Source organism: Austrofundulus limnaeus, unplaced genomic scaffold, assembly GCF_001266775.1.
Source record: "Austrofundulus limnaeus strain Quisiro unplaced genomic scaffold, Austrofundulus_limnaeus-1.0 Scaffold39, whole genome shotgun sequence".
NCBI lineage: Eukaryota > Metazoa > Chordata > Actinopteri > Cyprinodontiformes > Rivulidae > Austrofundulus > Austrofundulus limnaeus.
In genome coordinates this window covers 2,392,449-2,418,404 of record NW_013952441.1, presented here as the reverse complement: position 1 = coordinate 2,418,404, position 25,956 = coordinate 2,392,449, and the positions used below count along the sequence as shown (strand labels likewise).

The 25,956-nt window shown below is 39.3% G+C and overlaps 2 protein-coding genes across 5 annotated transcripts in view; one reads left to right on the top strand and one right to left on the bottom strand.

Moving 5' to 3' along the window:
- Window positions 1-367: 367 nt before the first annotated feature.
- On the bottom strand, window positions 368-18,707 carry sec24c (SEC24 homolog C, COPII coat complex component). 4 transcript variants are annotated; one of them, XM_014007089.1, is made up of 25 exons: window positions 18,505-18,707; window positions 17,020-17,198; window positions 16,710-16,790; window positions 15,990-16,116; window positions 14,464-14,627; window positions 13,613-14,320; window positions 13,395-13,534; window positions 12,618-12,686; window positions 9,701-9,809; window positions 9,403-9,530; window positions 8,890-9,028; window positions 8,695-8,810; window positions 7,251-7,375; window positions 6,866-7,057; window positions 6,698-6,791; window positions 6,351-6,467; window positions 6,107-6,277; window positions 5,137-5,233; window positions 4,895-5,040; window positions 4,652-4,790; window positions 4,433-4,551; window positions 4,103-4,282; window positions 3,465-3,650; window positions 3,256-3,345; window positions 368-1,967 (listed from the first exon to the last, which is right to left on the bottom strand). In XM_014007089.1, the coding sequence occupies exons 2-25, from the start codon at window positions 17,177-17,179 to the stop codon at window positions 1,827-1,829; spliced, it is 3,738 nt and encodes a 1,245-aa protein (XP_013862543.1). In that variant the 5' UTR covers window positions 17,180-17,198; window positions 18,505-18,707; the 3' UTR covers window positions 368-1,826. The 4 variants fall into 4 exon arrangements, with proteins under 4 accessions (XP_013862543.1, XP_013862546.1, XP_013862544.1 ...); XM_014007090.1 differs by lacking the exon at window positions 12,618-12,686 and having other exon boundaries at window positions 1,827-1,967; XM_014007091.1 differs by lacking the exon at window positions 16,710-16,790 and having other exon boundaries at window positions 1,827-1,967.
- A 1,254-nt stretch (window positions 18,708-19,961) lies between these two features.
- LOC106516637 (synaptopodin 2-like protein) overlaps window positions 19,962-25,956 on the top strand; it is a 13,483-nt gene continuing 7,488 nt past the window's right edge. Inside the window, exons 1-3 of the mRNA XM_014007088.1 lie at window positions 19,962-20,157; window positions 24,567-24,718; window positions 24,800-25,090. Of these exons, the coding sequence (XP_013862542.1) occupies window positions 20,056-20,157; window positions 24,567-24,718; window positions 24,800-25,090 (545 nt within the window). The 5' untranslated portion in view covers window positions 19,962-20,055. The remainder of the gene's footprint in view (window positions 20,158-24,566; window positions 24,719-24,799; window positions 25,091-25,956) is intronic.

Here is a 25,956-nt window from a genome sequence, read left to right as displayed (position 1 = left end):
TTTAATTATTACTGAAACATTTTTGTATCAATAAGTAAAGTCTCGAGTGTAACTGCAGAAAGAATGAGTTTTGAAAAGAATATGAGCTGGTTTGAGTTATTCATAGAAAAATCACAGCKTCGCATAAAATGATTTCCCATTAATCTGAACTAAAACCAGAAAAATTCCATCTGGTCAACGAGGCAAAAGTTTGTGCAACACTCACAATTTTCAGCCTGTCTTCTACAAACAGAAACTAAAACAAGTGTTTCATAATTCAGGAAAAAAAAGTTTTTGGAGACACGATTTAAAAATGTGACCTCAAAGCATTTTAGCAAATAATCAAACTTCTACTTCAGTGAACGTCACAAACAGGAGAATCAAAATGTGCGGTTTTTACTTTCAACAATTGTTTTATTAGCAGTCCCAAGAGGCAATGGGGAGAAAACTTTTTTTTAAAAGAAAAACAAAAATAATTCAGTTTACAGTCATGAATCAGTGAACGTAAAGACGGAACAGAGGGCTGCAGACACACCAAACACTAAAACAGAACTGATAAATGAGCTCAATCAAGGGTGGTTTTATGTTGTTTGTATGTTGGCTGATCCCTCTGTTCCTCGCGAGAAATTCACCAGGACCGACCCCACATTCACACACGTCACACGCACAAACATATCAAAATCCCCGTCCTTCCTCTGTTTTAGTAAAGTGTATATTTTGGCTGTTTGTGACACAGAACACACAGCTGCTCAGGCATGTCTTTAAAATTGTTATTTCCTTTTCATTCTGTACAAATTTCATCTTTTATTTACACACCGAACAGCTTTCACCACTCCTCAGTGTGAAGACAGCTGCTTCTCTTTCATCTGCTCCCATTCTGTGCCGTTTTATTTCATATTTCGACTGGAAATGTCCTCTTTCATACAAATGTGTGATTAATATAAAGTCTGCAGCAGGACACGTCGAGGATCCGCGCCTCAGAAATTGTCCTCCACTCTGCTGTGCTGCAAATAAAACAGTCCAAAGTGCACATCTGGCTCAGAACAGTTCAGAAATCGGAGCCAGATGTCGGCTTCATTTATTAAAGCAGACTTAAACAAATCCCGTTTGACTTAATTTGTCTTAAAACAGCTTTATTTTCAGTTTATTCCAACCATTTAAAACAAATATGTGACTTTTATAGGTACGGTTTAAATATTTTCTCAATTTCCCCCCCCGGCTCGAGCTACACCTAAATCCAGATGTTTGCACCTGGATAAACTGCGGCGGATTAAAAACGGGGCAAGATGGCGGCTAATCCTCTGACATGTGAAAACATTATGGATGATTGAAGCAGCGTGGGGGGAGGGTTCTAAGGCCATGATTAAGGTGGGTAAAAGAAATCTAGAACAGCATTTCATTTGTTTATACATAGATGTCTGTCACTGAATCAGAACTCAATTATAGAAAAATGTTTGCTCCCCCACCCCCCAACAAAAACAACAAAGTAATAACCTTTCAGTGCTAGAGATACAGACAGTACATCAGCTTCCTCCTTCACTTTGTCTGTTGCATACATATTTGTTTACTTGTTTATGTACATGACCCTTCCCTGTCAGTTTTGCTCTTTGCTGTGTCGGAGCTGCAGATCTGAGGCTTCACTAATGTCACATCCTCATCTCCAAACACTCCCCATCACACACACGTGATGTGATCTGCGAGCTGGTCTCTGGTGCTCAGCTGACAGACAGTAAGAAGAGTTTTAGTTTATATGATTAAACAAAAAAACAACAACTGGAGGGAGAGGGGCGACAGGTGACCGAGGCCGGGGTTTGGGGAACGGGCGAGGGGCTTAAAAGGTGGAGGGTCTAGCTGAGAAGCTGCCGGATCTCCTTGTGCATGTGACACAGGAAGTCCACGTACGACGCTCCCCCGCTGGCGCTCTTGTCCTCCACTAAGAAGTGCCTGAATATCAGCTCGGTCCGGTCTTCCTGTTTCACCACCATCAGCTGAAAAACAAGAAGAGGCGACGTGAGCAGAGCAGSGTTTCTGGGCTTCACCAGTAAAAGTAAACAAAGAACTCTCTGTCTGACACAGATGTGACACAAGATTCATCAAAATCATGAATATGGCTGTAAAAAATGCTTCAGCTCAAGTTTATTTCTTTTTTAAGTGATTATTTCATTTTCAGGACAGGTTTCATAACTGCATTTTTTTAAGAACAGAATTGGGTGAAATTTTAAATCTGACCCTAATTCAATAAAATTACTCCACAACCGAAACACGAGCAAACCACACGCAACACCTGACCGCCTAAATGATGGGGTTTAAATCCTGAGACGATAGTTAGGCTGATTTTATATCAGCTGCAGTCGCTCAGATTGTTTAATTAGATAAATGTGGAATTAAAAAAATAACATTGTTTTAGAAAAATAAGATGAATACATGAACCAAACTCTGATTATAAAATCTGATTCTACTTGAGTATAAATATTAGGAAACCATTCTAAAACTGTTAATTTTTAGTTTTTTAGTAAAGCAAAACAGAAAAAGTTCTGAATTTTAGGAAAGTTAAAAATTCTAGCTAACTGACAATTTTAAACAGTTCTGCAGATTTTCAGTAAATATACTGCCCCCATGCTGTCAAATAAACAGTTTTAAACTTTTAATGATAGTTTTTTAATGAAAACATTTATTTTCCAAATAAATTCAGCATTTTTATGTATTTTGGTACTTTTTTTTTTTTTTAAAGGTGGCTAATTTTTGGGGTATTTTAAAGATATATAAAATCAATTTTTTACAAATTTAAGAAGGGAGAAGTTTTAGGAGATGTGGGAATTTGGGTTGGGCGATATTGTCAAAAAAATTATCACCATTAATTGTAGTATTTAGCCCATAACGATTAATATGGTGATTAATCCCCTGGAGTCCCTGGACACCTGCATGCCCTAATCACATGACCAATTTAAATCASTCTAATGGGAAAGATTTGCTCTCCATAAAAATCTGTTGCAAACTGTTTCAAAAGTACAGACTTCAGGWTAAACRTCAATTTTTAAATTGTGTTGATAGACCAGGTAAAACCAAAGTTATTATAAATAAATTATAGAACTTTTTGTAAAAATGTTTATGTTTGAAATGAAGAGCAGCATCGAGTGGACTGCATTAACCGTATTAATCATCAAGCGCCAAAAAATATTCGATTAAAAATTTCCTGATGATTAATTGCACACCAGAGGGTTTTGCCCAACCCTAGTGAGAATTWAAAAAATAAGTAAATAAAAAGCACAAGCTTGCCTTCATGTAGCGTGAGCGCTGCGCTCTGAAGGAGTCGATGATCTCTCTGAGTCTCTGTGAGAACGGGTTGTCCAGAACAGGCAGGTTTGTCTGAAACAACAACAACATTCAGAAAGAATAAACATTTCCAAACGTTCACAACGCTGCCGGATTACAACCAAACATGAATGCCTTTCCATTAAATAAKCCAGGTTCAGTTTTCCTCTCACCATGCTCGAGTCCACCTGGCTGAAGCTCGGCGTGCCGAAGATGTTGAGGAGCAGCTCCTGTTGGACGCTGGCCCCCACCCACAGGAAGAGGTGGAGCCCCGTCTCCATCAGGTAAACTCCGCCTTTCGACAGCCTCTCTTCAGAGTCTCTCACTGCTACCGGCAAAGAGCTGCTGTCCAATTTGACCTGAAACAATTAAGAGGAGAAGACAAACTGGGGGTCAACACTTTGATCAAACTCTTCTAGAGAGAATTACAGATTTACACCTGAAGTGAGACGTTCGACCCACGACGATTCTTTCCTTCTTCTATTCTTATAACTTTAGGTTCTTTTATCACTAATGTCAATCATAAATACTTCCATTAAGAACATATTTATCAACTCATTTGAGTTTTCAACTCCCAGACAGATTGTAAGAGTTTATAAGTAAAAGTACAAATCCAGTCAGAGAAGAGGATAGAATAGAAATACAATAGAAAGCCTTTATTGTCATTACACGTGCGCAGAACTAGATTAAAGCCACTCCCACGGCAGAGCAAATACACATTAAAAGAAATAGAATAAAAGAATAAAATGTGCTAAATATGCCCAAAAACATCTGCACGTATATCTTTCCGTGGCTGTGTTTGACGTCTCACCAGAGGCAGCAGGCGGGGGTAGAAGAAGACGTGGGTTTCTGCGACGTCCATGCAGCTGATCAGCTGCCTGAGGTAAGCCCTGTCGTCCAATGAGACGTCAGCTCCAGGCAGCAGGATGTCGCTCTTCAGCACGCAGTTCAGATAGACAGGAAGCAGCTTCATGCACTCAGGCAGGATGAGCTGTAAGAATGCAAAAAACAAACACGTGAAGTGTGAAAATACAATGAAGCAAACTACCAGGAATCTAATATCAAAAGCTTATATTATAAAACTATATTGTCCCATTAAATTTAAACTTTAAAACTGGATATTTGCTGAAGCTTTCAGTACCTGACCAGCAGATGAAGGACTCGCACAGTTCTTCCTGTAGCAAGCCAGGATCTGAGCACACTGGTTGACCAGAGTGTCTCTCACTGCCTTGGTGGGGTTGTTCAGAATGCCCCGGAAAGCTGCGAATCACAAAAACCACACGAGAATTACATTATACTGTGAACAGAAAAGTCAACAAGCTATCAGCTGTGGTTTTTGCACTAAACGCTAAAAACATACCGTATTTGGCCAAGTAGTTGATGATTGTGTCCGTCTCACAGTTGCGGTAGAGGTCAGCCAGCTGGGAGCAGCAGTTGACAGCCATGTTGTGGACACGGAGGCGCCTCTGACCGCTGCAGCTCGTGTATAGCACGGCACACTGCAGCAAACCAGAGAATAGATTTCAGATTTTGACTCCACTAACTTAATTTTATGCCCGTTTGAAGGAGTATACCACTTTACTTTATAGTAAAATGTGCTCACCTGCATGAGTGCCCCCGTCTCTTCGCTGAGTTTGTCGTCATGTTTGAACTCGACAGTGATTGCCTTGTCACAATCCAGACCTGCCAGCTCCACATCTGTCGTGTTGCTCATGTAGAACGAGCCGAAGAAGTCTGTCGCTCTGATACCTGATAACAAATAAAGCTTGGTGAATCATTTACCCAGCGCTGGATTAGTTGCGTTTTATGTCGTGATGCAGTTTTCGAGGGGTTAAAAAGTCTCACCCGTGCTTGTTCGCACCCTCATTACGGCATCAAACCCAATTTGTTTCTGAACGTCCCTCCTGAGGTCATTCAGGAATCGCTCTTGATCTGTTTGAGCCTGTGATGAAAACAAAAATTATGAAAATGTTTTTATTTTCTTTGAAGGAACATATGACGCTTTTCTGAGGTGTGTCTCAGATCAACTCGTTTTGAGGCTGTCTCTTTAAATCCAATTTAGCTTCACCGCCCTCCCTTCAAGACCAATCCCTTCTAGGTTGACAAAGAGGTTTACGCCTATATAGCTGCGCAGAAAAAAGTTTTATTTACAAATGAATTACAAGATGTCAACAAGGGGAGACTTGKCCATCCAGCCTTACATGTTGGATCCAGAGTCTGACCCAGAGGAGAATGAAAACCACGAAAATGTAGTTTATTTAGAAGATCCATCACAAATACTGTGATGCAATAGTTCAGAAAATGTCATAAAGAAAAGATATCTACTCAGCACTAGGAACAACTAAATTAAACTTTTCTGCGCTCCTAGAGACGCCAAATCCACAACAAATGCATTAATGGCTAAAAAAGTAAATATGTCCRCTTTAAATCAAACCGATTGATAAAAATCTCCTTCATCAGGTCAAAAATTAACAGTAAAGAGATTGCAGCAGCCGGTTCGGATGTTATCAGTCCATTAAATGGATGTTATTAGCAGTTATCAKTCCCATAGAATGGCTTCAGACTGTCCTGACAGTGCCCCCTAGTGGGTTATCAGTGCCATATACGTTGGAATGCAACAATCTGCTACCGCCRGAGTCCAGTCTACTTTATTGTAGCCCATGTCATTTTCTCTAAAACTAACCTTAGTGGCTTTATGCCTCATATTAACCAGCTGACAGTCTGAAGCCATTCTATGGAACTGATAATGGCTAACAACGTCCATTTAATGGATGATAACATCCAAAGCGGGTGGATTGCAGAGAGTTGTGCTTACCTGAAAATATGTATATTTGTAGATTGAGCCTCCAGTGGAGACAGGAACCACTCCTAACGTGGCAACATCCACATACTGATTGGGGAACAAAAAGAGATCCACACAGCAGCCCTGCGCCACACACTCCTTAGCCAGGTTGTTGTAGAATCCGCTCTGTGGCTGAAAGAGAGACTGGAGAGAAAAAAAAGGTCAGAATGAAACAAAAATCTGAGCTATTATAGATTCTGTCTGTGTTCGTGTTTACCTTCTCCTTGTCTGTTCCAATTAACTTCTTGTCTTCTCTGTTTTTTAGTTTTCCAGGAGCCTCTGCGATGGGCAGGGAGGTGTGAAACACAAACAGCTTCCCTGCACAGTCTGCAGCCTGACGATAACCAGAGACAGCAACGTCAAATCTTCACCCACATGTGGGATCAAACTGTCAAACACTCATTAAGTGACGAGTCAGCCTTTATAATCTGAAAACACTGCGTAGATTTACAAAAGTAATCATTTCACATCAAGTTTAAATATCAGGTTTGGTATTTTTGAGAACTTTAAATAGAAGAGGTCATTAAAAGCTTTCAGGTACACAAAATAAGTAAAATTTTTCACCTTTAAAGCCTCCAGTCCAGCCTGAATGACGGGTCCAAAGACCGTCTCCGTCTCCCTGGTGTCTGCAAACATCTCTGGGATTTGATCCAACAAACTGAAGAGCATAAAACGTGGTGTTATAAAAAAAAGAAATCAATGTGTCCGACTATCGGATCAGTTTCCACCCACCTCTCGATAACTTGTCGGCTTTCGCTCACGTTGACCAGGAAGCCGTCGAGCAGCGGCACAAACATGTCTGACACGTCCGACACCACCAGCATCTGCGGCTGCGCCAGGCTCGACTTTACGTTGTAGAAGTGCAAAACCTTGTTGTAGGTGACGAAACCCACTCGGACCACAGAATCCATCTCGGGGTTTTCCCTGAACGTGAGCAGGAAGCAATGAAAGGAAGGAAAAACAGCAGCATTTTATTTACATTCTGAAAACGTAACGTTTTTCTTTTTGCATCCCCCGTCATCTTTAACACTGAACTCATTCATCTGAACGAGATGTTCCCTCGCTTTTTTCTCATCACTCTTTCATCCAACTTTATGCGATGTTTGTGTGTGAATACCTGGGCAGGTGGTCCAACAGACTCTTGAGTTCGTGGCAGACGATGTTGACCATGCCGCTCTTCACAGCGTTGTAGGACACATCGATGAGGAAGATGAAGGCTGGAGGCTGAGGAGGCTTGTTGTTCTGGTAAAGACAGACATAGACCCATAAACTAACTTTGAAATTTATGAATATTTGAAAGAATTTGTTGACTTAATTTGCTAATTATCTGTTCCAAAACATTTTCATAAAAAGAATTAAAAATTACAGTTTACTGAGGAGATTCAAATTACTTTTGGTGATCAGTCGAAAATACTTCATGGCTGTCAGGAGATACTGGAGTGTAGGAATATGATTTCTATGTATTTAATAAATTTGTTATAAGAGAGATTTTAAAATAATAAACAAGACAAAGGTTGGGGGATTTAGCACATTCTTTGTTTTTAAAACCAACATAATGCAGCAGGCAAGCAGTGTATGACTGAAAGTCTATATAATTTTGAGCTTTACATTTTCTCTACATATTTTCTATGTTACAGTTTATTAACCGTGTAAAAATATTCAACCGTAAAACAAGCAAAACGGGAAACGACTAGAAACAATTAAATAAAATTATTACAAATTATGCTTTTCAAGTTGTTTTATATTAAACATCACTTTTGGTTTATGGAGTAAAATTATGGAACAGTTTGGATGATGATTTGAAAAAATGTTCTACTTTAAAACAATTCAAAATACTTTATAAGGAAAAAATGACCAAGTCTTATACACTTTTGAGTTAATGAGGAGAATGATATATACACTGAAAATTATGGAACAGTTTGGATGATGATTTGAAAAAATGTTCTACTTTAAAACAATTCAAAATACTTTATAAGGAAAAAATGATCAAGTCTTATACACTTTTGAGTTAATGAGGAGAATGATATATAGTTTGAAATTTATATTCTTGATTTAATGTATGTGGCCATGAAAAAAATAAATAGTAATTATTGAGAAAGGAGCAGGTTTTACAAGGTTTTTCTTCTTCCTGCTTCCTTTTCACTCATGTATACCRTTACAAGAAAAATATGTTTTGAATGTTAATGATGAAATTGTTGAATTGACTGAATAAACTTATTGATTGATTGACTTTGTGTTTAACCAATAAACCTCATCTTGTTATAATCTGTCCTGAGGTTAAAATAAAATGACAATAATTAATTTTATCTATTGCAGATTGTACTCTGTACAGAATAAGACTGTTATTTATATCAAGGCTGCACAGTTTTAAGATGTTCTCAAACAATCTCTATTGACCCAGCTGAAAAGTTTCTAARCATTACTAACCCAACTTATAACAACCATGTGATCACACAATGAAATTACAAAACAAAATTTTTTTTAGAACAATTTAAGATGCTGTCACAAAAAAAAAAGTTCAGTTTTGCAGAGAAACCAGCAGTTTYGATCAGAGATCTTACCTTACAATAGTCGACAGTGGCCAGGAACTCGTAGGTGCCCAACGACAGCTCCGGCCTGTCGTAGCTGTCCACCCTCTTGCCGGTGTGGTCCAGATGCTGGAAGTAATGTGGAGGCACTGTGGGAGAAAACCAAGGAAGGGTTAAAGAGAAAAACATATACACATTTTTTTAAGATTAATGCAAACACAAACTCACCCTCTGTGACGCAGCTGCAGAAGCTACACTGGAAGCGGCGACCTCCCTCTATGAACTGCATGTACGGACACATGTAAGCCTTGCATCTGTTGCAGCGGATCGGACCACTCTCTCCATGGTCTACCAGGTAAGGAGGGGTCTGAAACATTGTTTCACAAAGATTGCACATTTATCTGAATTTCACACAGTAAGAAAATTCTAGAAAGAACAAATCCTGGCAGAGCTACTGAAACTAATGAAACTTTATCAGCTAAAAAAAGCATTTTCCTTTCACTGAAACTGTTTTCACCAGATGATGATACWATGATTTGGGTAAAAATGACAAGATCTTATGAAGTCGTGCAAAAAAATCCAGCATCCACAATTTTTTAGATCATCCCCAGAGACTGAACTAATCTTTCACTAAATCTGACTCTGAGTGCACACTGTCAGAGTTAAAGGAGAACAATGAATGACAAAATGTCATGTCTAACAAATAAATATACATTTACAAGAGGAGGGGACGTCCCTTACCTCATCAGGTGGCAGCGTGGCGAGGGGCTTGATGACAGCAGCCAGCGGCACCTGAGACTGCTTGGCCATATCAGATGTGCAGGGCATATTGTAGGCCGTACAGCGAATATACCGGGGACTGGCATTCCCTGAGTACAGACAAGTCTTCCATTAATACAACCAGAGACATTACACCTTTTCCTTATTAAAAACAAACCTGTTTACTCACTTGATTTACATTTTTAAATGTTTACAAGGAATGAATAACATGCAACTGACAGAATCATGATTAAATGTTTTATAAGAAGCTAGAACAAACCTTGATCTTTGACTTGAAAGTTGGTGGTGACCAGTGGCGGGGCCTGACCTCGGACCCCTGTGGTGAACGGCTCAGTGGTTTTAACTTTGTCATCCTCTATTACCTGGATCTAAACATGAGCAGGTGTGAGATTATTGTTGCCTGTCTTAGCTTACAGCACCACAACACATACAGGCAACAACAGATCACATGGTGTCCCAGCCCAGACCTCCGAACATAAGACGGGAACATTCAGGACTTTCACATGCACACATAAAAACTGCTTCAACATCTGCAGACAACATTTGTTTGGGAATGATTCAAGCTGGTTCCAAACACACGGCAAGAAGGTGAAGAGAAATATAACTCAATTTTAAAGGGGCAATATCATGTAAAATCATTTTTTTGAGTTTTACATCATGTTATGTTATACTCTCAGAAAAAACATGCCCAAAGCCTTTCTTTGACTCATTCATGCATGTTTGAGAAATCCTGCAGTGTTTTTAGGCAGCCATGCTGAGGAGCAAAAGGACAGGTGGGGACCAGAAAAGCCCCTGGGACGTGTCTTTAAGCTGAACTTCCTCATGGCAGAGCCCCCCCCTCCCTCCCCACACACACACCCCGCCCACGACTCCTGCAGGCTCTCTGGTGAAACTGAAAAAGTGAAACTGTCTGCTGAGCTCCTAACAYTAGTTCTCACTCAGTAAAGCTCTTTTTAGATTAAAAATAACTTTGAGGAAATGTATTTTCAGATGCCAAGTAAACTGCATCATGGCAGCCCCCCTCYGAAACGGGCGAGACAGAAACAGAAGGAGGTTCTTAAAGAGACAGAGGCCAATTTCAAGGCGTTTAGAAGAGGAAGTGATGAGAAGATAAGTTTATTTTCTATTTAAACATAAAAACAGCATTTTAATAACAACTAAAGGTGACATAGATACTTTATTATGGTATAGTATTTAAATGTATGTCTGAGAAACACATAATATTGCCCCTTTAAAGAAATGAGAAGACTCTAAAAGGAATGAGCTCAATTGTAAGAACTGAGGGTGSATTAAATGGGGTAGGATGACATGCAGGGTAAAAGGAAAGGATTAAAGTGAGGCAGACGACCGTTTAAACTTCTCATTGACTGTAGCAAGATGATAAAACTAACAAGAACTAACTCAAAAAATCTGATCAWGCTCTGAAAAACAGACATGGGTGAGGGTTGTGACATCTAGATAACTTTTAAATCTTCCCATGTGCATCAATGTAAACTCAGCCTGGTTGTCTCAAAAGTTTGCATTCATGCATTTTGTCACTCAGGAGGAACCTTGAATATTTCACAAATCAAATGGAGCCCTTCRTGTATGTGGCCAACTGGATGGATCTTTTCATATTTTTAAAAAATTCATGCCAGAATGAAAATAATTACGTTTTTAATTTTTTKTATCTGAACCCAGAGCAGMAAGACATCAACAATACATACTTATATATTTGATCATTTATCACGTCATATCRTCATCGCAATATTAAACACTTATCGCACGTTGCAGATTTTTCTGATATCGTGCAGCCCTAAYGTCAACAATAATAATTWTTTTTATTTTACTCATCTTAATGTTCATACAGAAATGCAAACCCTAAAGAAATAGTTTGAGGTTTTTAGGACATAGTGACTTTAAGGACCAATAACAAAACTTTGTAGACACCAGAAAACCTTTTGTCCCTGATAAATACCAACTATATCTCTACAGGTCAATTATTTTACAGAATAAACAAGAGGTGCAACATWTTCCTCAAGGATCATTTGAGGTCCCTGTATCCAGGCGTTTGCCTGGTCATGTGTAGCYAAGCTGGCAGTTGTTCATCCAATGACAGTCTTATTAAATTAACACTGTAAAGTTGATTATTTCTTGTTTAAAACTCCCTTCACAGCTGACTTTCCCTGCAAATCGTTCTCTGCTTTGGTTTTACTGCTGCAACAGTTTCTGGAGGTAACTTTCAGAGCACAGACACCCAAATGTTTCAGTGACTAAAGGCTCAAAGTAGATTTTAGAGTCAGGAGCTGCTGATCTGCTTTAGAAAGAAAGCAAGAGATATTTGACTGCAGCCCCTTTTACGCAACGCTCATATCAGGGAAGAAAACGTCCTCCTTAAACTGGTTGACTGGATTTTGCTTGTTCATACTGACAAAACAGAAYAAACAATGTTCTAATTTTGCTGTTTAAAATCAGCATTTCCTTCATGTTACTGTTACAACCAAAAGCCTGAGTAACTTCAATGTTTTAACTGGTCCAAATATTTAACAGAAGCCATATTTCAAAAAACCATCTACTACTTCAGTTTCTCCCTTGTACTGAAAATACAATCTGAACCTGCAGACACCTCAGCACTGACTCTGCTGAAGCTAAGGTTGCTGACTTTTGAGAAAAGTTATTGAAAACACGCCTAAAACAACTAGATAATGGAATTTAAATAGTTCTTGAAAACAAGTACACATATAGCAAAAGCAGGAATCACTAAGCTGCATTATGTCTTCAGATAATGGTAAAAGTTGCACAGTCCATAGTTCAGTTTGATTATTATTTGRTTATGACCTGAAGGCAATCAGAAAATACTGCCCACATGACAGCAGTCTAATTGCTGGTTTTAATAAGGTTAATATTGCTGTGCATGTAAACACAGCCAGTCTTTGCTTTATGCTCCAATTCCACTGCTGAGTTTAGAAGAGCTTCAACTTTGAGCCTTATTCTATTCCTGTACGTAAACAAAGAGACAATGTGCAATTAAACTGCATCGATTCCAGTTTGAACAGGCAACCTCAACAAAACTACTGTGACTACTGCAAACTTTGAGTGGTTAGGAGGAAAGAACAGGAGGGGAAGCAGTGAATGTGATCAAGCAGAGAAGAGGAGACAAAATAAAAATGAGGAAGAGACAGACATAAGAAACTTACTGGGCTGGGAATAGCATCTGGATCTATTCTATGTCTTGATTTCTGCACAGCCGGCATGTCAGACGCTTGCTTTACATTCAAAAGTTTGTCCAGCAAATTGTGCAAAACAGGACAAAATAAATACAAAGAATAAAAAGGTAAGAAGGAAAAAAAAAGACGGTGCTGAGATTCAGGCAGAACTGTTAACACRGAAACTGATCTGTAGCGTTAGTCACTGGTTAGTAATGATGTAGCATCGGACACTTACACTTCAAAAACAAGCTGAAAATCTCCACATATAAAAGAGTTACAGAAGCTTAAAACCAGCAGGAAAATGTTCGACTTTTGAATGACAGAGCTCAGCAGTATCAAGATAATCACATGGAAACTCACATGTGCTATTAGTAGTGAATAATAACACATTTAAACAAACAAAACTATTAATTATTTTTCTTTACAGCAAAAAATGCAACTGTTTTTAATAAAATTCCATCAATAATGGGCAGAAGTCTATAAAAATATGATTTTTTATTTCAAAAACCAACAGATTTAGACAATTAAATAGTTACTTGATATTAAGAAACATGAGAGTTTCAAAAAGATATTTTTTACAAGCAATATTAAAGTTATAGAATTTGTTGTACTGTTCTGAAAAATACTGTTTTCCATTTTATTTACGCAGGAAGCAGAATCACCTCAGAAAACAAAGCTCAATACAAGAACATCATAACCTGAGCTAGAAGTGATGAAGAGGTGAACATTTTTATGAAAGCATTTATGCATTTGTATTGTGCTCACCGGGCTGGGAATGGAGTCTGGGTCCAGTCGTTTCTGTGCTGGAGCAGGAGCTGGTGCTGATGCAGGAGCTCCGTAGTTTGGTTGTCCAGGATAAGGACCTGCATAGCCAGGCTGAGGGCTTCTCACCTGCCCAAATGCACCTGGAGCAAACAAAACAGATCAGTGTGATAAAATAAAAACTTTTCTCCTTCATTTTTACTCAAAGCTCAAGTCCTCACCATTCTGTTGAGGAGGGTATCCTGTCTGAGGAGAGTGAGGCTGCTGCAGGGGCCCAGGAGGACCTGGTGGACATGAAGGGCCCTGTGGACCTGGAGGCAGGTGGTTGGAGGTGGGAGGCATCTGAGCTCTAAGCGGAGGGGGTCCAGGGTGGTACGGGGATGGCTGGGTTGCTGGGGGCTGCTGTTGGTGTGGCATGGGTGTGGGGTACTGGCCAGAGGCAGCTGATGTTGGTGGAGGGAAAGAGCCTGGCTGAGAGGAAGGAGGAGGCTGCTGAGGTGGGTAAGAGCCCTGGGCAGGTGGAGGTGGGCCGGCTGCAAAGCCAGGCTGGCTAACAGGTGGAGGTGCTGAGGAGAACGGAGGCTGAGGAGCAGCGAAAGGCTGCTGTGACTGGGACACCGGGGGAGCAGGGGCTTGGCTCGGTGGAGGGACGGGACCCGAAAAGGAGGAGGGTGGAAAAGTTTGTTGTGATGGAGGAGGTGGAACCGAAGAGGTGAACTGTGGCTGAGATGTAGGGGGGTGGGAGGAGGTGAACTGCTGCTGAGAGGGAGGTGGTGGGGCGGCAAAGTATTGCTGAGGAGCAGCGGGACCACTTGAAGGTGGTGGCTGGGTAGGAGCAGAGGACACAGGAGGCGGGGCTTGGGTGTAGGAGGGCTGAGGTGCGGTCTGATAGGAGCTACTGACAGCGGGTTGAGAGCTCTGAGGTGGAGCTGTAAAAAAGTGGAGACTGTGAATTTGTGTCCTACAGTGAAATATAAAACTTAAACCAATTTTATTTTTCTCAAATAGCAGAGCTGGAATCATGCCTCAAATTTTAATCTGTAAATTTAGGCACAAATGCGTTCATATTTACCATATCCTGGCCCTGCAGGGGTCGGAGGTCCAGACATCTGCATCCGAGTCATTTGATTGGTGACCTGCTGCATTGTGGGCGGAGGCCCGTAGTGTTGTGGATAGGAAGGATGTGCCCCTGTCATGCTGGCAGCTCCCTGGTTGTACAGCTGAGATGAAGCAGGCCTGCACACAAAAGTTAGAAAAGCTCATTATTTGCAACACAGAACAGGAGAAAACGGCTCTACCCAGCTGGATTGCCCCAGGAGAATAACTTCTTGGCAGTATATGCAGATAAACAAGCCTTTAAAAAGCATTTGTGGAACAAAGACCTGACTTAGAAAACGGATATGGTAGCTGGTTAGGATAATCCAAACCATAAATACATACTTTTTTTTTTTACAAATATTATAGCTGTATCCACTGTGTGCTTTCACTGCTCTTTATGTTCAAAAAGCTCCCAATGCTGACTGACACAGCATCTTTAGTGATTAAATCAGTTTTATTTTCAAAGAGCATTAACTGTCTGCCATCTGGACATAGATCTGGTAAAATTAAGCAGATTAATGCAACAACAACAACAAAAAAATCAACACCTGTAAATAAGCTTCTAAAACTACCACAGGAATGTTTTGACTCGATGTTAGATTTTTCTGGAACGATGCCAGTCAGGATTACSATATCCAGGACGATGAGATCATGTGTCTGATTCTCACCTGATCAGCATCTTAAACTTTCACACAGACTAAAATGACTACGGTAGAACTCTTCTTCATTGTTTGCTGTGCATTTTAAACTAGATCCATTACAACTTGTTTAACGTCTTAACACAATTAATTCTTTTTCATTTGACGTTATTTTTATTTTTTTGTATTCCTGTAATTCAAATGAGATAAACTATATATATATATATATATATATACACACACACACACACACACACACACACTTCCTTTATTTAAAACAGGGACAATGTGCAAATAAAACATTAAAAGATGCTTTGCACCAGATTTAGCTTACGCTAATTTCCATCTGTAGTCCCTGAACAACAAAATACAATCTAAAATCAAGACATAGAACAATAATCCATAAAATTTGTTGACACAATTACTGCATCAAGTCATAAAAGCCAATAGCAATCAATTCTAATCACAATCTCTATACACAATCATAAAATACATCAGCAAAAACAGGTCTACATGCTAAACGTCTATATACGTACATATAAAATGTTTTTTAGTTGTTTGCTTTTATAAATACATTTTCCTTCACTGCTTACATATAAAGTTGTTGTACACTTCATACATAAATAAAGTAAAGCAAAGGCTTCAGATTTCAATTACCGTATTTATTCATGTATAATACGATCTCGAATATAATACGAAAATCATTTTTTGAACTTAAAAAGCATAAAAAAAATCTAATTACTAATAGCCCGTGTATAATACTACCCCCCTACTTTTTGAATGATTTTTAGGGTTAAATTCCTAGTATTATACATGAATAAATACAGTAAACTACAAAGTAACAATTGAAAATGAATATTACCTGGGTGGTGCCTGCGTCATTGGTGAGGTGCCATTTTGTACGTCACCTAGACCGTGGCTGTACTGATTATACTGTTGAGGGGCTGAGACGGGAGGTGGCGCAGAGGTGGGAGGACCTCTAGCYGGACCTAAAGGAAAGACGTCATGATTACTGTCACATACTTGTAGAACACTGTATCAGGTACATAGAGTCACCAATTGTWTTCATATCAATCCACCTGAATTTTAAAGCTGCGTACCGAGCTGAACCGATAATATTCCAAGATTTTGKTTTTGAGTTAGCAGCTCAGACTAAATCATAAAACATGTCAGCMAAGAAAATATGCCAATCTAGTTCAGTAAAGGGTAAAAATAACAAGTGATCTAATATTTATAAGAAGCGGAATGTAAGCCAGAGAAAATAAGCTAACTAGTCTGCTAAAGGTTTATGACTATGTAAAAATGCAGCAGGGAAATTAATACAAGAAGACATATACAATCAGTTAGGAACATATATATTTATTACTAGAAGTGCTGCTTACAAATCTAATTGCCAAAGAGCAAAAGAAGTTATTTGCTGGCAGCTAAACCTCAGTCATCTGCAACGAGACTTAAAAGATCTATTCTTCAGAATGAGAAAACGACATGGCAGCGAGAAGATGTCTGCAGACAAGTAAAGGATGATTTCAGGATATTTGAAGAGAGAAATGAGCGAGAAGCAGAGATGAAGAGAGCCAGTTACCTAAGTCAAGAGGAGAGGAGAGGTCAGAGGCTGGGTTGGCTGCCACAGCCTTAGAGGGAAAGCTTGTAAAAGGGGAGTAACCTGAAATCAAAGAAAAGGAGGGATAGGGGCAAATACAAAGATACAGAGTAATGAGTGAAGTTAAATGAAGTAATGAAAGGGCAGCTGAGATTAGGATTAGTAGATTGAGGGTTTTCCTTATGCATGTATGCTCCCTTAGTGAGAAACAGGTAAAACACCCTATATTTGTGGCTTTGTGATTCTAAGAACTTTCCCCAAACAGAAACTCATCTGGAAGCTGCCTTTTTACCTTGTGGTGGAGCTCCAGGCTGATAGGCTGAAGCAGGGCCGTTGTAGGGTGCATATGGAGCGGGGTAGCCACCATCCAGAGGAGCGTAACCGGGCTGGCCGTAGCCAGGTTGGGGCTGGCCGTATGGAGAGGCCATTGGAGTGTGCTGGTTTACATTCATCCTCAGTTCATCCCTAAATCTGGATGAAATTATCGTGTCACAACATCACAATCATACGAGCGTTCATATTTTAAAGCAAGCTTATTTAACCTTGTAACTAGGTGTAATTAAAACGACAACAGAAAATGTGCACTGCAGAAGTCCTTGAAACGCAAATGCTAAAAAGATCAAGGTTGTTGTTCATATCATAAGATTATCCTTAAACATTTCCAAATACAGGGATGAAGACTTAAGAGAGCAAAACATGACTCTGTCGAGGAAGAATTTACTTACACCTTGCATCTGAATCTAAAATTTGGGCAACAAACATTTTAAAACTTCTGTCAAGCAGAAATCGTATTACTTTAAGACTTTCTGGATTAATGACAACATAATAAATGGTTTTCCATGTCATGGCCACACCCACAGATCCCAACAACCTCAAACTTTTCAGTGTTAAGATTATAAATCTTAAAGACTTTGCAGAGTACAACAAAGGTACTCTATCAAGCAGAACTAAAACTGAAACCAAATCTCATAAATATACAAGCAGATTAAAAATACTTGCAGAAAATTCGGGTTAAATACTGGATCTTTTGCTGCTGCTTAACTATAGTATTAGAAAGTTTTAACAGTGACAAACGCTCAAATGACAACTTTTAGATAAGTCTTCTTGCAAGTCAGCTGCTATATATGTGAAGCAGCTGTGCTGCTTATTATAAACTTGGTATCTAGATACTTGTCTGGACCTAAACATGAGTGTCATCTAACAAACATTGGCTAAACGAGCAGGGTCTTTGAATAATTCAGCAGCGAAGGAGCCATATGAGAAATACAATCACTAGCTGCAGCACAGCTATTTAGTATGTCAGGTCTGCTATAAATACTGACATCTACTTTCCTCTCATTCAGTGACACAATTTAGGGTTGTAGTCGAAACTTTCAAGACTTCATTGTAAATTATTTCGTACAAGGACTGACGGTGACTGCAGCAGAGCCGCATTAAATTTAGYTGATTAGCTAGCTAACAGTAGCATAACATATCGGAAAGCTAAAAACTGAGGCTAAACATTGGGTTAAGAATTATAAAGTGGTAGAAACTGAGAGCGCATTTAAGTCTTCAAATACATGGGTGCTAACTTCGCATGCTAATGCTAGCTACAGGCCGACTTGAACCACGGTGACAACAGCACAGCTGGAGCTAGAAAATGCTAACCAACCGGCTGATCCTGTGACATGTTAGCAGTGCCTGTTAGCATTAGCTAAGCTAGCATTAACAGAAATGCGAGCCCACGTAGAGCCGGACATGGATGTCACCCGCGGAGTCGCATCTACTCGAAACTTACCTCCGAAGATGGGCAAACTGTAAGGCTATCCTTTGTTGGTGGTAAACGGTGAAGCCCAGAAGCCAACAAACTCAGAAGGCGATGTCGTCCCGGGGTGTTGCTCACTAATCCCTTCTTCAGTAGCGGACATTCAGCGGAACTACTGCAGCGCTGTCTTTCTGTGCCACGTCCACATCCGGACAACGTAARGCCACTTCCGCCGCTCTCCCCTCCTCTGTACGCAGGTAGGAACAACATGGGAGCAGGGTAGGTGTTCAAGTGTTGCAGTTATTGTTAGTAAACTGTAYATTAACTTATAATTTGGTAACTACTTAAAATAAATAGCATCTACTTAATGTATAATTCTCAAACTAAACTAAGTAAATGAATTAGGTGGACAGGGCATTATTTACTCTAACCCCTTCCAAGGGAGGGGGGAAATACAACAACAAAAATTAAAGAAATGTAATGAAGCACTTTAAACAATCAGGGGGGGGGGGGGGGGGGGATGCAAGAACAAAAATTAAAGAAATGTAATGAAGCACTTTAAACAATCACAGAGAAACAAATTGCTGCAAAAGCCATATAAACAAAGAATAAAAAAATAATAAAACACCAAATACAATAGAAGCAATTATTAACATACACAATGTAAGGCATTTTTTGACATAATAACACTGTTTAAAGCAATTATTAGTGTATAATAGCAAAATTAAGGGCGTTGTTACATTTTAAGGCAATTGTTAGTATATTATAACAATTTAGACAAATATCAGTTCATTCTAAAAATATTAAAGCAATTATTATCTTAACACGATTTGGGGCAGTTGTGGATGTATTATGACACAGTTGGCAATTATTAGTGTTGTAACACATTTTAAGTGTAATTGTAGTGCAATATAACAGCTTAAGTGTATCACATTTTAAGGCAATTGTTCTAGTTGTGCTTTCCCCTGAAATGTAAGGCAGCAGACCTCACAATTAGAGGCTTCAGTCAACAAATTATATGCTTTCAGAGGCTACTTGATARCATTCATCCATCCATCTGTCCATTCTCTTAACCTGCTTCTTCCTTTCAGGGTCATGGGGGTCACTGGTGCCCATRTCCAGCAGTCACAGTGCGAGGGGCGGGGTACACCCTGGACAGGTCGCAAGTTCAATACAGGGCTACTTGCTAACTGCGCCTGTTAAAAAAAGCACTTTTCTAAATTGTGTTTTCAGATGATTCTGTTGGTTAACATGGAGAAATCTGTGCCACTGATCCTCGACAGACTCACTGCATGGAGCGGGGTCGGGGCGGGCGGGCGGGCGGGGCGGGGGGTTGAGGGTTATTTCTAGAGTCTATATCAGGAATCCTCCCCTCTTGGATGAGGTGCTTGAGACTGACATGGCAAGTGTTGAACGCCCCACCCCCCATGTGACGCTGCATTCCAGTGGAGGTAGATGAAAGCCAGCCACCCTCTGTCTCCTCATGGGTGGAATGACCCTGTGGGGTAATGAGAGACCCCTCRGCAGTGTGTGAGGAACCGCAGAGGAGCAGAATCATACAATCGGTGCTCTGGGAGCGGAGGGATGGTGGCAGAGGAGATCGTGGTCTCCATCTCAGGAGGAGCTCCGTGGGGTTTCAGACTGCAAGGAGGAGCAGAGCAGCAAAAGCCTCTGCAGGTGGCAAAGGTACAGTAGAAGAAGAAGAAAGKGTTTACACAGTGCAGTGAGATTTTWAAGCAGCTGTTATTTGTGGTTTGAGGCAACCACTGTCACTGTTATGATCACTGCCKGTGGGCAAAAGTGGTTTTGGCAAAATATCTTTGAAAGCATTGGGCAGAATTTAATGAACCTTTCATGGAGTAATCATTTGATACAGCTAWATGGCACAGCTAATGGAGTTCAGCAAATAAAAATCTATCTGTAACTCAAYCATTTTTATAGATATTCTCATAAAATTTGAGATAGTAGTTGAGTYGTCTGCAACACATACTCCAMGAACTAACAGATTATGCAAGATTTTACARTAATGTGTGAGATTTTGTGAGCAACTCCATCATTTTTCAATACAAGGTGAGCTTAGTTTAAAATTCTGGCATTAGTTTTTAACTAAGCAGGTGATATACCTTAAGGAAATGGATTAATAAACTATTGTTTATTTCCTTTAGTGGAGACGAATGAAAAAAAAATACATAACTATAAATCTATTTGAAGGGCAAAATTCAGTTGTTACTTCAAACTAAATTTCTGCATCTGTCAAGTTAAAAGCTGCAACAATTTTCTTGTAATTTGAGAGGCTTTGATCTAAAGTTTTCTTCATCCACTTCCACACAGCAGTGGTTGGCCACAGTCCAGTTCAATTTACAAGTCACCTGTTGTTTTTGGGTCAGGGAACAGCATGAAGACCTCAGGGTTCATCACAAGAAATACTCACATTCTATAGCCTAATAGAATTGTCAACTGAGTCTGAATCTCTGCAATTAGAAATCAAGCTAACAAATCACCTTTCAGTAACGGTTGTTGTTACATACAAACCTCCAAGTGTTAATTCAACTAAATATTTAGCGCAGCTCACTGACATTATAAAAGGCATAAAATCAAAAGAGTTTGTGATTCTTGGTGATATCAATATGAATTGGGCTGATAAAACTTCCAAAGGCCTGAAAGCAATGTCTATAAACTTAGGGCTTCAACAGTTAGTTAAAGTACCAACAAGATTTGGCAAGACATGCAATTCCATTTTGGATCTTATTTTCACAAATCGATCCTCCATATATGGCATATCTGGAGTTATAAATACTTCAATCTCGGATCATTCACTTATTTATGTCATTAGAAAAACCTTAAGAAACCTATAGGCCATGTGCATAATTTCATTAAAAGGATTCCAAAATCAAAGTTACCCATGTTTCATGCTGAGATTGAGAATACTAACTGGAATGAGGGTATTTCTCTGTCAAATCCAAATCACATTTTGTCAAATTTTTATGATAAGTTGGAGACAATACAGGAAAAATATATTTCAACTTGTAAAGTTCCAGTCCGGAAAAATAAAATTCCGTGGTTGAATGCCTCTATAATACATCTCCTAAAGTTGAAAGCTTCTTCAAATATCTATCTTCATGCCATTATACTCTCAACCATGTCGTACTGTTTACCTGTTTGGTCTCTTACAACAAATGAAATCTTAGAACCCATAGTTAGGCTCTACAACAGGGCCTACAAAATTCATAAAAAAACTTCCTGGTTGGACTCATCACTGTACAGTTCTTTCATTGTCTGATGCCTTGACTTTTCAGAATTATGTTTTGTATAGTGGTATTAATTTATATTTTCAGATCTTCCAAGGTGCCAATTATGGAACTCTCTGTGCATTGTTGCCCAAATCAAATTCTGGAAGTGGTCATTCAACTAGATCTGTTACAAAAGGACAACTGATATCACCAACTTTTAAAAACTGTTACGGCCAGAGGTCTTTCTTCTATGTTTATACTAAAGCATGGAATGACATTCCTCAAAACATAAAGTTCATTTCAAAACTACAGCCCTTTAAGAAGAATCTTGTCTGCCATCTGCTGGACACTTTTTGTTGTGCTCATATTTAGACGTCCTATTTTGCAAATGCTGCCTTTTTTGAAATTTGCTATGCTTGTTTGTGTTTATGGTGTATAATGATGTGATTGTGATGCTGTAATTCTGAGTGTTTTATGTGCTGCAGAACAGGAACCTGCTGTAAAACAGCAATTATGCTGAGTCAAGCTTGATTTTTAATAATCTTTTCCTGGTAAATAAATAAATCAAATCAAATCAATCAACTGAACATTTTCAGATGGTGCAAACCGTTGTGTAATTATGATAATGCAAACTGTTATTGTAGGATGACACGCTCAGTATCAAAGATCTCCTGCAATGTGTAATGATTGGACACGTTATAAGCATTTATCTTTTTCTTGACCTTTCTGAATTAGATTGAGTCCAAAAGTTAAATAATAGTAGAAGTACATCCAATGATTACTATCTCCAAGTTTTGTTCAAATCTATCCACCGGTTCATGAGATATTTTGGACACTGTATCTCGAATACAACATTGATTTAGTTTTATTTAACCTTTATTTAACCAGGAAGTCCCACTGAGATTAAAAACCTCTTTGTAAAGAGAGATGTTGCCCAGATAGTTAGCKGCAAATAAAACACAAAGTTCCAACATTACAGTAACACAACCTAATTAAAACATCAAGTAAAACATTAAAAATCATTTTAAAACAAGCTAAGAACAACACTTGCGAGTTGTTTCCAGTCTTTCAACTCTGTCTTCCATGCAGTGGCTGCAGAATGGACAAAAGCCTTTTTTCACCAATTCAGTCCAGACAAATGGAACAGAAAGCATCAAATAGTCTTGTGAGCAGATGGAGTAAGAGCCAGCTTCTCTTTTCAGAGTACAAATATCAAAGGGAAAGGTCTACATATTTTTAATGTCACTAAATATTAATTGCATTCTCAAGAAAAGCTTTCTGATTCTGATTGTAAATTTCTGCACGTCTACATTCGCTGACAGTCCAGCACGTCCTCTCTAATAGACAAAGCTATTTTCAAAATTCTGGAACGTGAACTCGCTCACACCGATGTTAGAAAGGTCAAAGGTCGCTCAAATCGAAGCCAAGAAGCTCGGGCACCGGCGGTCTCTCTCTTCACCCAAGAGTTTGATTAGTGTGTTCCTGCTCTTGTGCGTTTTTTATTTTTTTATTTTTTGTGCTGGCAGCCGTGTGGTTGGGCATACCTCTGATAAGCCCGGAGTGCAAGCGGGAGGATCAGAATAGCTCGTTTAAGGGGAGCTGGAAGCCACGCATGGAAATAAAAAGGGTTGACCTCTTATTCACACTGAAAGACACAGACGCACACTTTACTGGTTTCTTTTCCCATAAAGCATCACAGTATTGCCTGTCTCCCTCTGCCTGTCTAGGAATGTGGATGAATTTGCTGTAAGGTTGTATTTTGGGAACATTGAGGGGTCATTTGGTGAATGATTGATAGACATGCACCCCTGTTCCTGACTGGTGATGCAGCTGTTTAAATCCCTCTTATTATGCGTGTGTATATATTTACACAAGTGTGTGGGTGTATTTGCCTCGTTGTGGTACAGAATGAGAACGATAGATTGTCCTTGATCCCCTGGTGTGAAAGTGAAGAGGGATAACTGGAACAAGAAATAGCCTCCTGATACTGGCTAGAGGTGCTTGAACACACTCAACATTTTTACCTTCAGCGGAGATAAAGTGTGTGTAAGTGTGTGTGTGTGTGTGTGTGTGTGTGTGTGTGAGAGAGAGGGGGGAACAGATGGGCTTTATCGTCTACTTTTAACTCCAACTGAGACAAGAATGCACACCATCTCATCCATACGCCCCCACCCCGACTGACATACTTCCTGAAGGGTCCCATGACATCATCGACCTCCAGCAGCAGCTGTCCTCACAAAGTCTATAAAGCTAAAGAATGGAATTTGTCGCTTTTAGAAGATCAGAGACATAAAATTTAAAAGCTATCAATAGGGATGCACGATATATCTGTATTAATATCGGTATCAGCCAATAATCGTTATTTTTTAGAATATTGGTATCGGTCCAATATGTAAAACTGTGCCGATATTAACATCTGATATTGATTTCCCACTTTTTAGCTTTGTGTTTCTGTTTTSGTAGGCGAAACGTTTGGTCGAGTGGCATCTGTTTGATCGTGATAGTGATATTGACGCTGAAGTAGGGAGCCATGTCAGAGGTCTGGCCATTTATTTATGGTATCGAAAAAAGACCCAAACGTGTTTGTGCATTTATGTATAATATAATTTGTGTGTTTGTATCGGTTATCGGCCATAACAGCAATAATTATATCGGATATCGATATCAGCTTAAATTTTCATATCGATGCATCCCTATGAGCCAGAGTTTTGAACTAAGACTTAATAAGATAATAAGAACTAACACGTGAGGAAGTGCTGGTACAGAATGATAAGTACTGGAAGGTAAAAGATTAGAAAGTGAGAAATAGCGCTTGCTTTAATAGTGAACRTCAAAATGGCTCCTTTTCCCTCTGTCTCTGTTTAGGTACGCAGGCGCAGCAAWGCGTGCCAAGCTGGGCTGAAGGAGCATGATGAGCTAATTGCTATTGGCGAGCACGTGTGTGCAGAGCTCAGCCACGCTCAGGCCATGAACCTGATAGATAGAGAAAGTGGCACCCTGAACCTGAAGGTTAAAAGGTCAGAACACACTGTGTAGTCATATTATACAAGATGTTGCATGTTTTACTTTTTCACAGCTTGTTATGTGTTTCTTTTCAGGCCCTCCTCTGGATTTCATTCCTCTTCTTGCTCCGGTCTCTCTACGTTCCCTCAGTCCTCCATGAGGGTYCTGTCCCCTCCTGTGGTCCTCAGCTCCTCCTTTCTCTCTCCCACTGAGTTACCCAGAGGCGTCACATCGCCCCCAGACAGTGAGGCCTATTACGGAGAAACAGACAGTGATGCAGACACACAGTCACACATATACCAGCGCCGGCAGAGACGCACTTCTCCTCACGCACGCTCACCCGCGCGCTACGACAACCAAGAAGAAGAAACGTCAGAGATGAGCGGGTGAGACCTGGGTACCCCAATGGTGAACGATTTAGCTGAAATTCTTTTATAGAAACTAAACTGAAAAATAAACTGGAAAAATATTAGCTAACATTATTAAGTAGCTAAATGTTAGCTACAATTGGCAAAATGCTAAGTAAAAGCTAAAAGTAGCAAAAGGCAAGATAAAACTAAATGTAGACTAGCAAAATGCTAGATATAGAAAATGATCTATAAAACCTAAAAGTAGCAGAATACTAGCTAAAAGTAGCAATAAGCTAACTGAAAGCTAAATATAAGGAAAGGCCAGCTATAAGGGATAAAATGTGAGAAGCAGCAAAACACTAGCTAAAAGTAGGGCAGTAGCTAAAATTATTAAAAGACTTGCTGAACATACCAAAATAAATGATAATGGTAGCAATAAGAAAAGTATCAAAAAGCTTGCTAAAAGTAGCAATAAGTTAACTGAAAGCTAAATATATAATGTCTATAAGTAGGCCTATTAAAATGTTAGAAGCAGCAAAACACTAATTAAAGTAGCTAAAACTATTAAAATGCTTGCTTAAAGTACCAAAATAAATGCAAAATGCTAGCTAAAAGCTAAAATTAAATACATTTTAATTTATAACTGTAACAATTGTGTATAAACTCCTAAAGCTTAGATACATGTTTGATTATAGGAAAAAAAAAATTCACCTGACACTGATGATACCAAGATGATAGGTATTTTAATGATACACCTTRAATAAAGAGAACCAGCGGCAAAGTATGTTTTCCGACAACTCTTGCAAAAGGAGAGATTGAGTGCTCAGCTATTCAGACCAAGTCCTCGCAAGCTCTCAAGTTTATCTAATAAAGAGCTATGAGATTTATATAAAGTATAATAA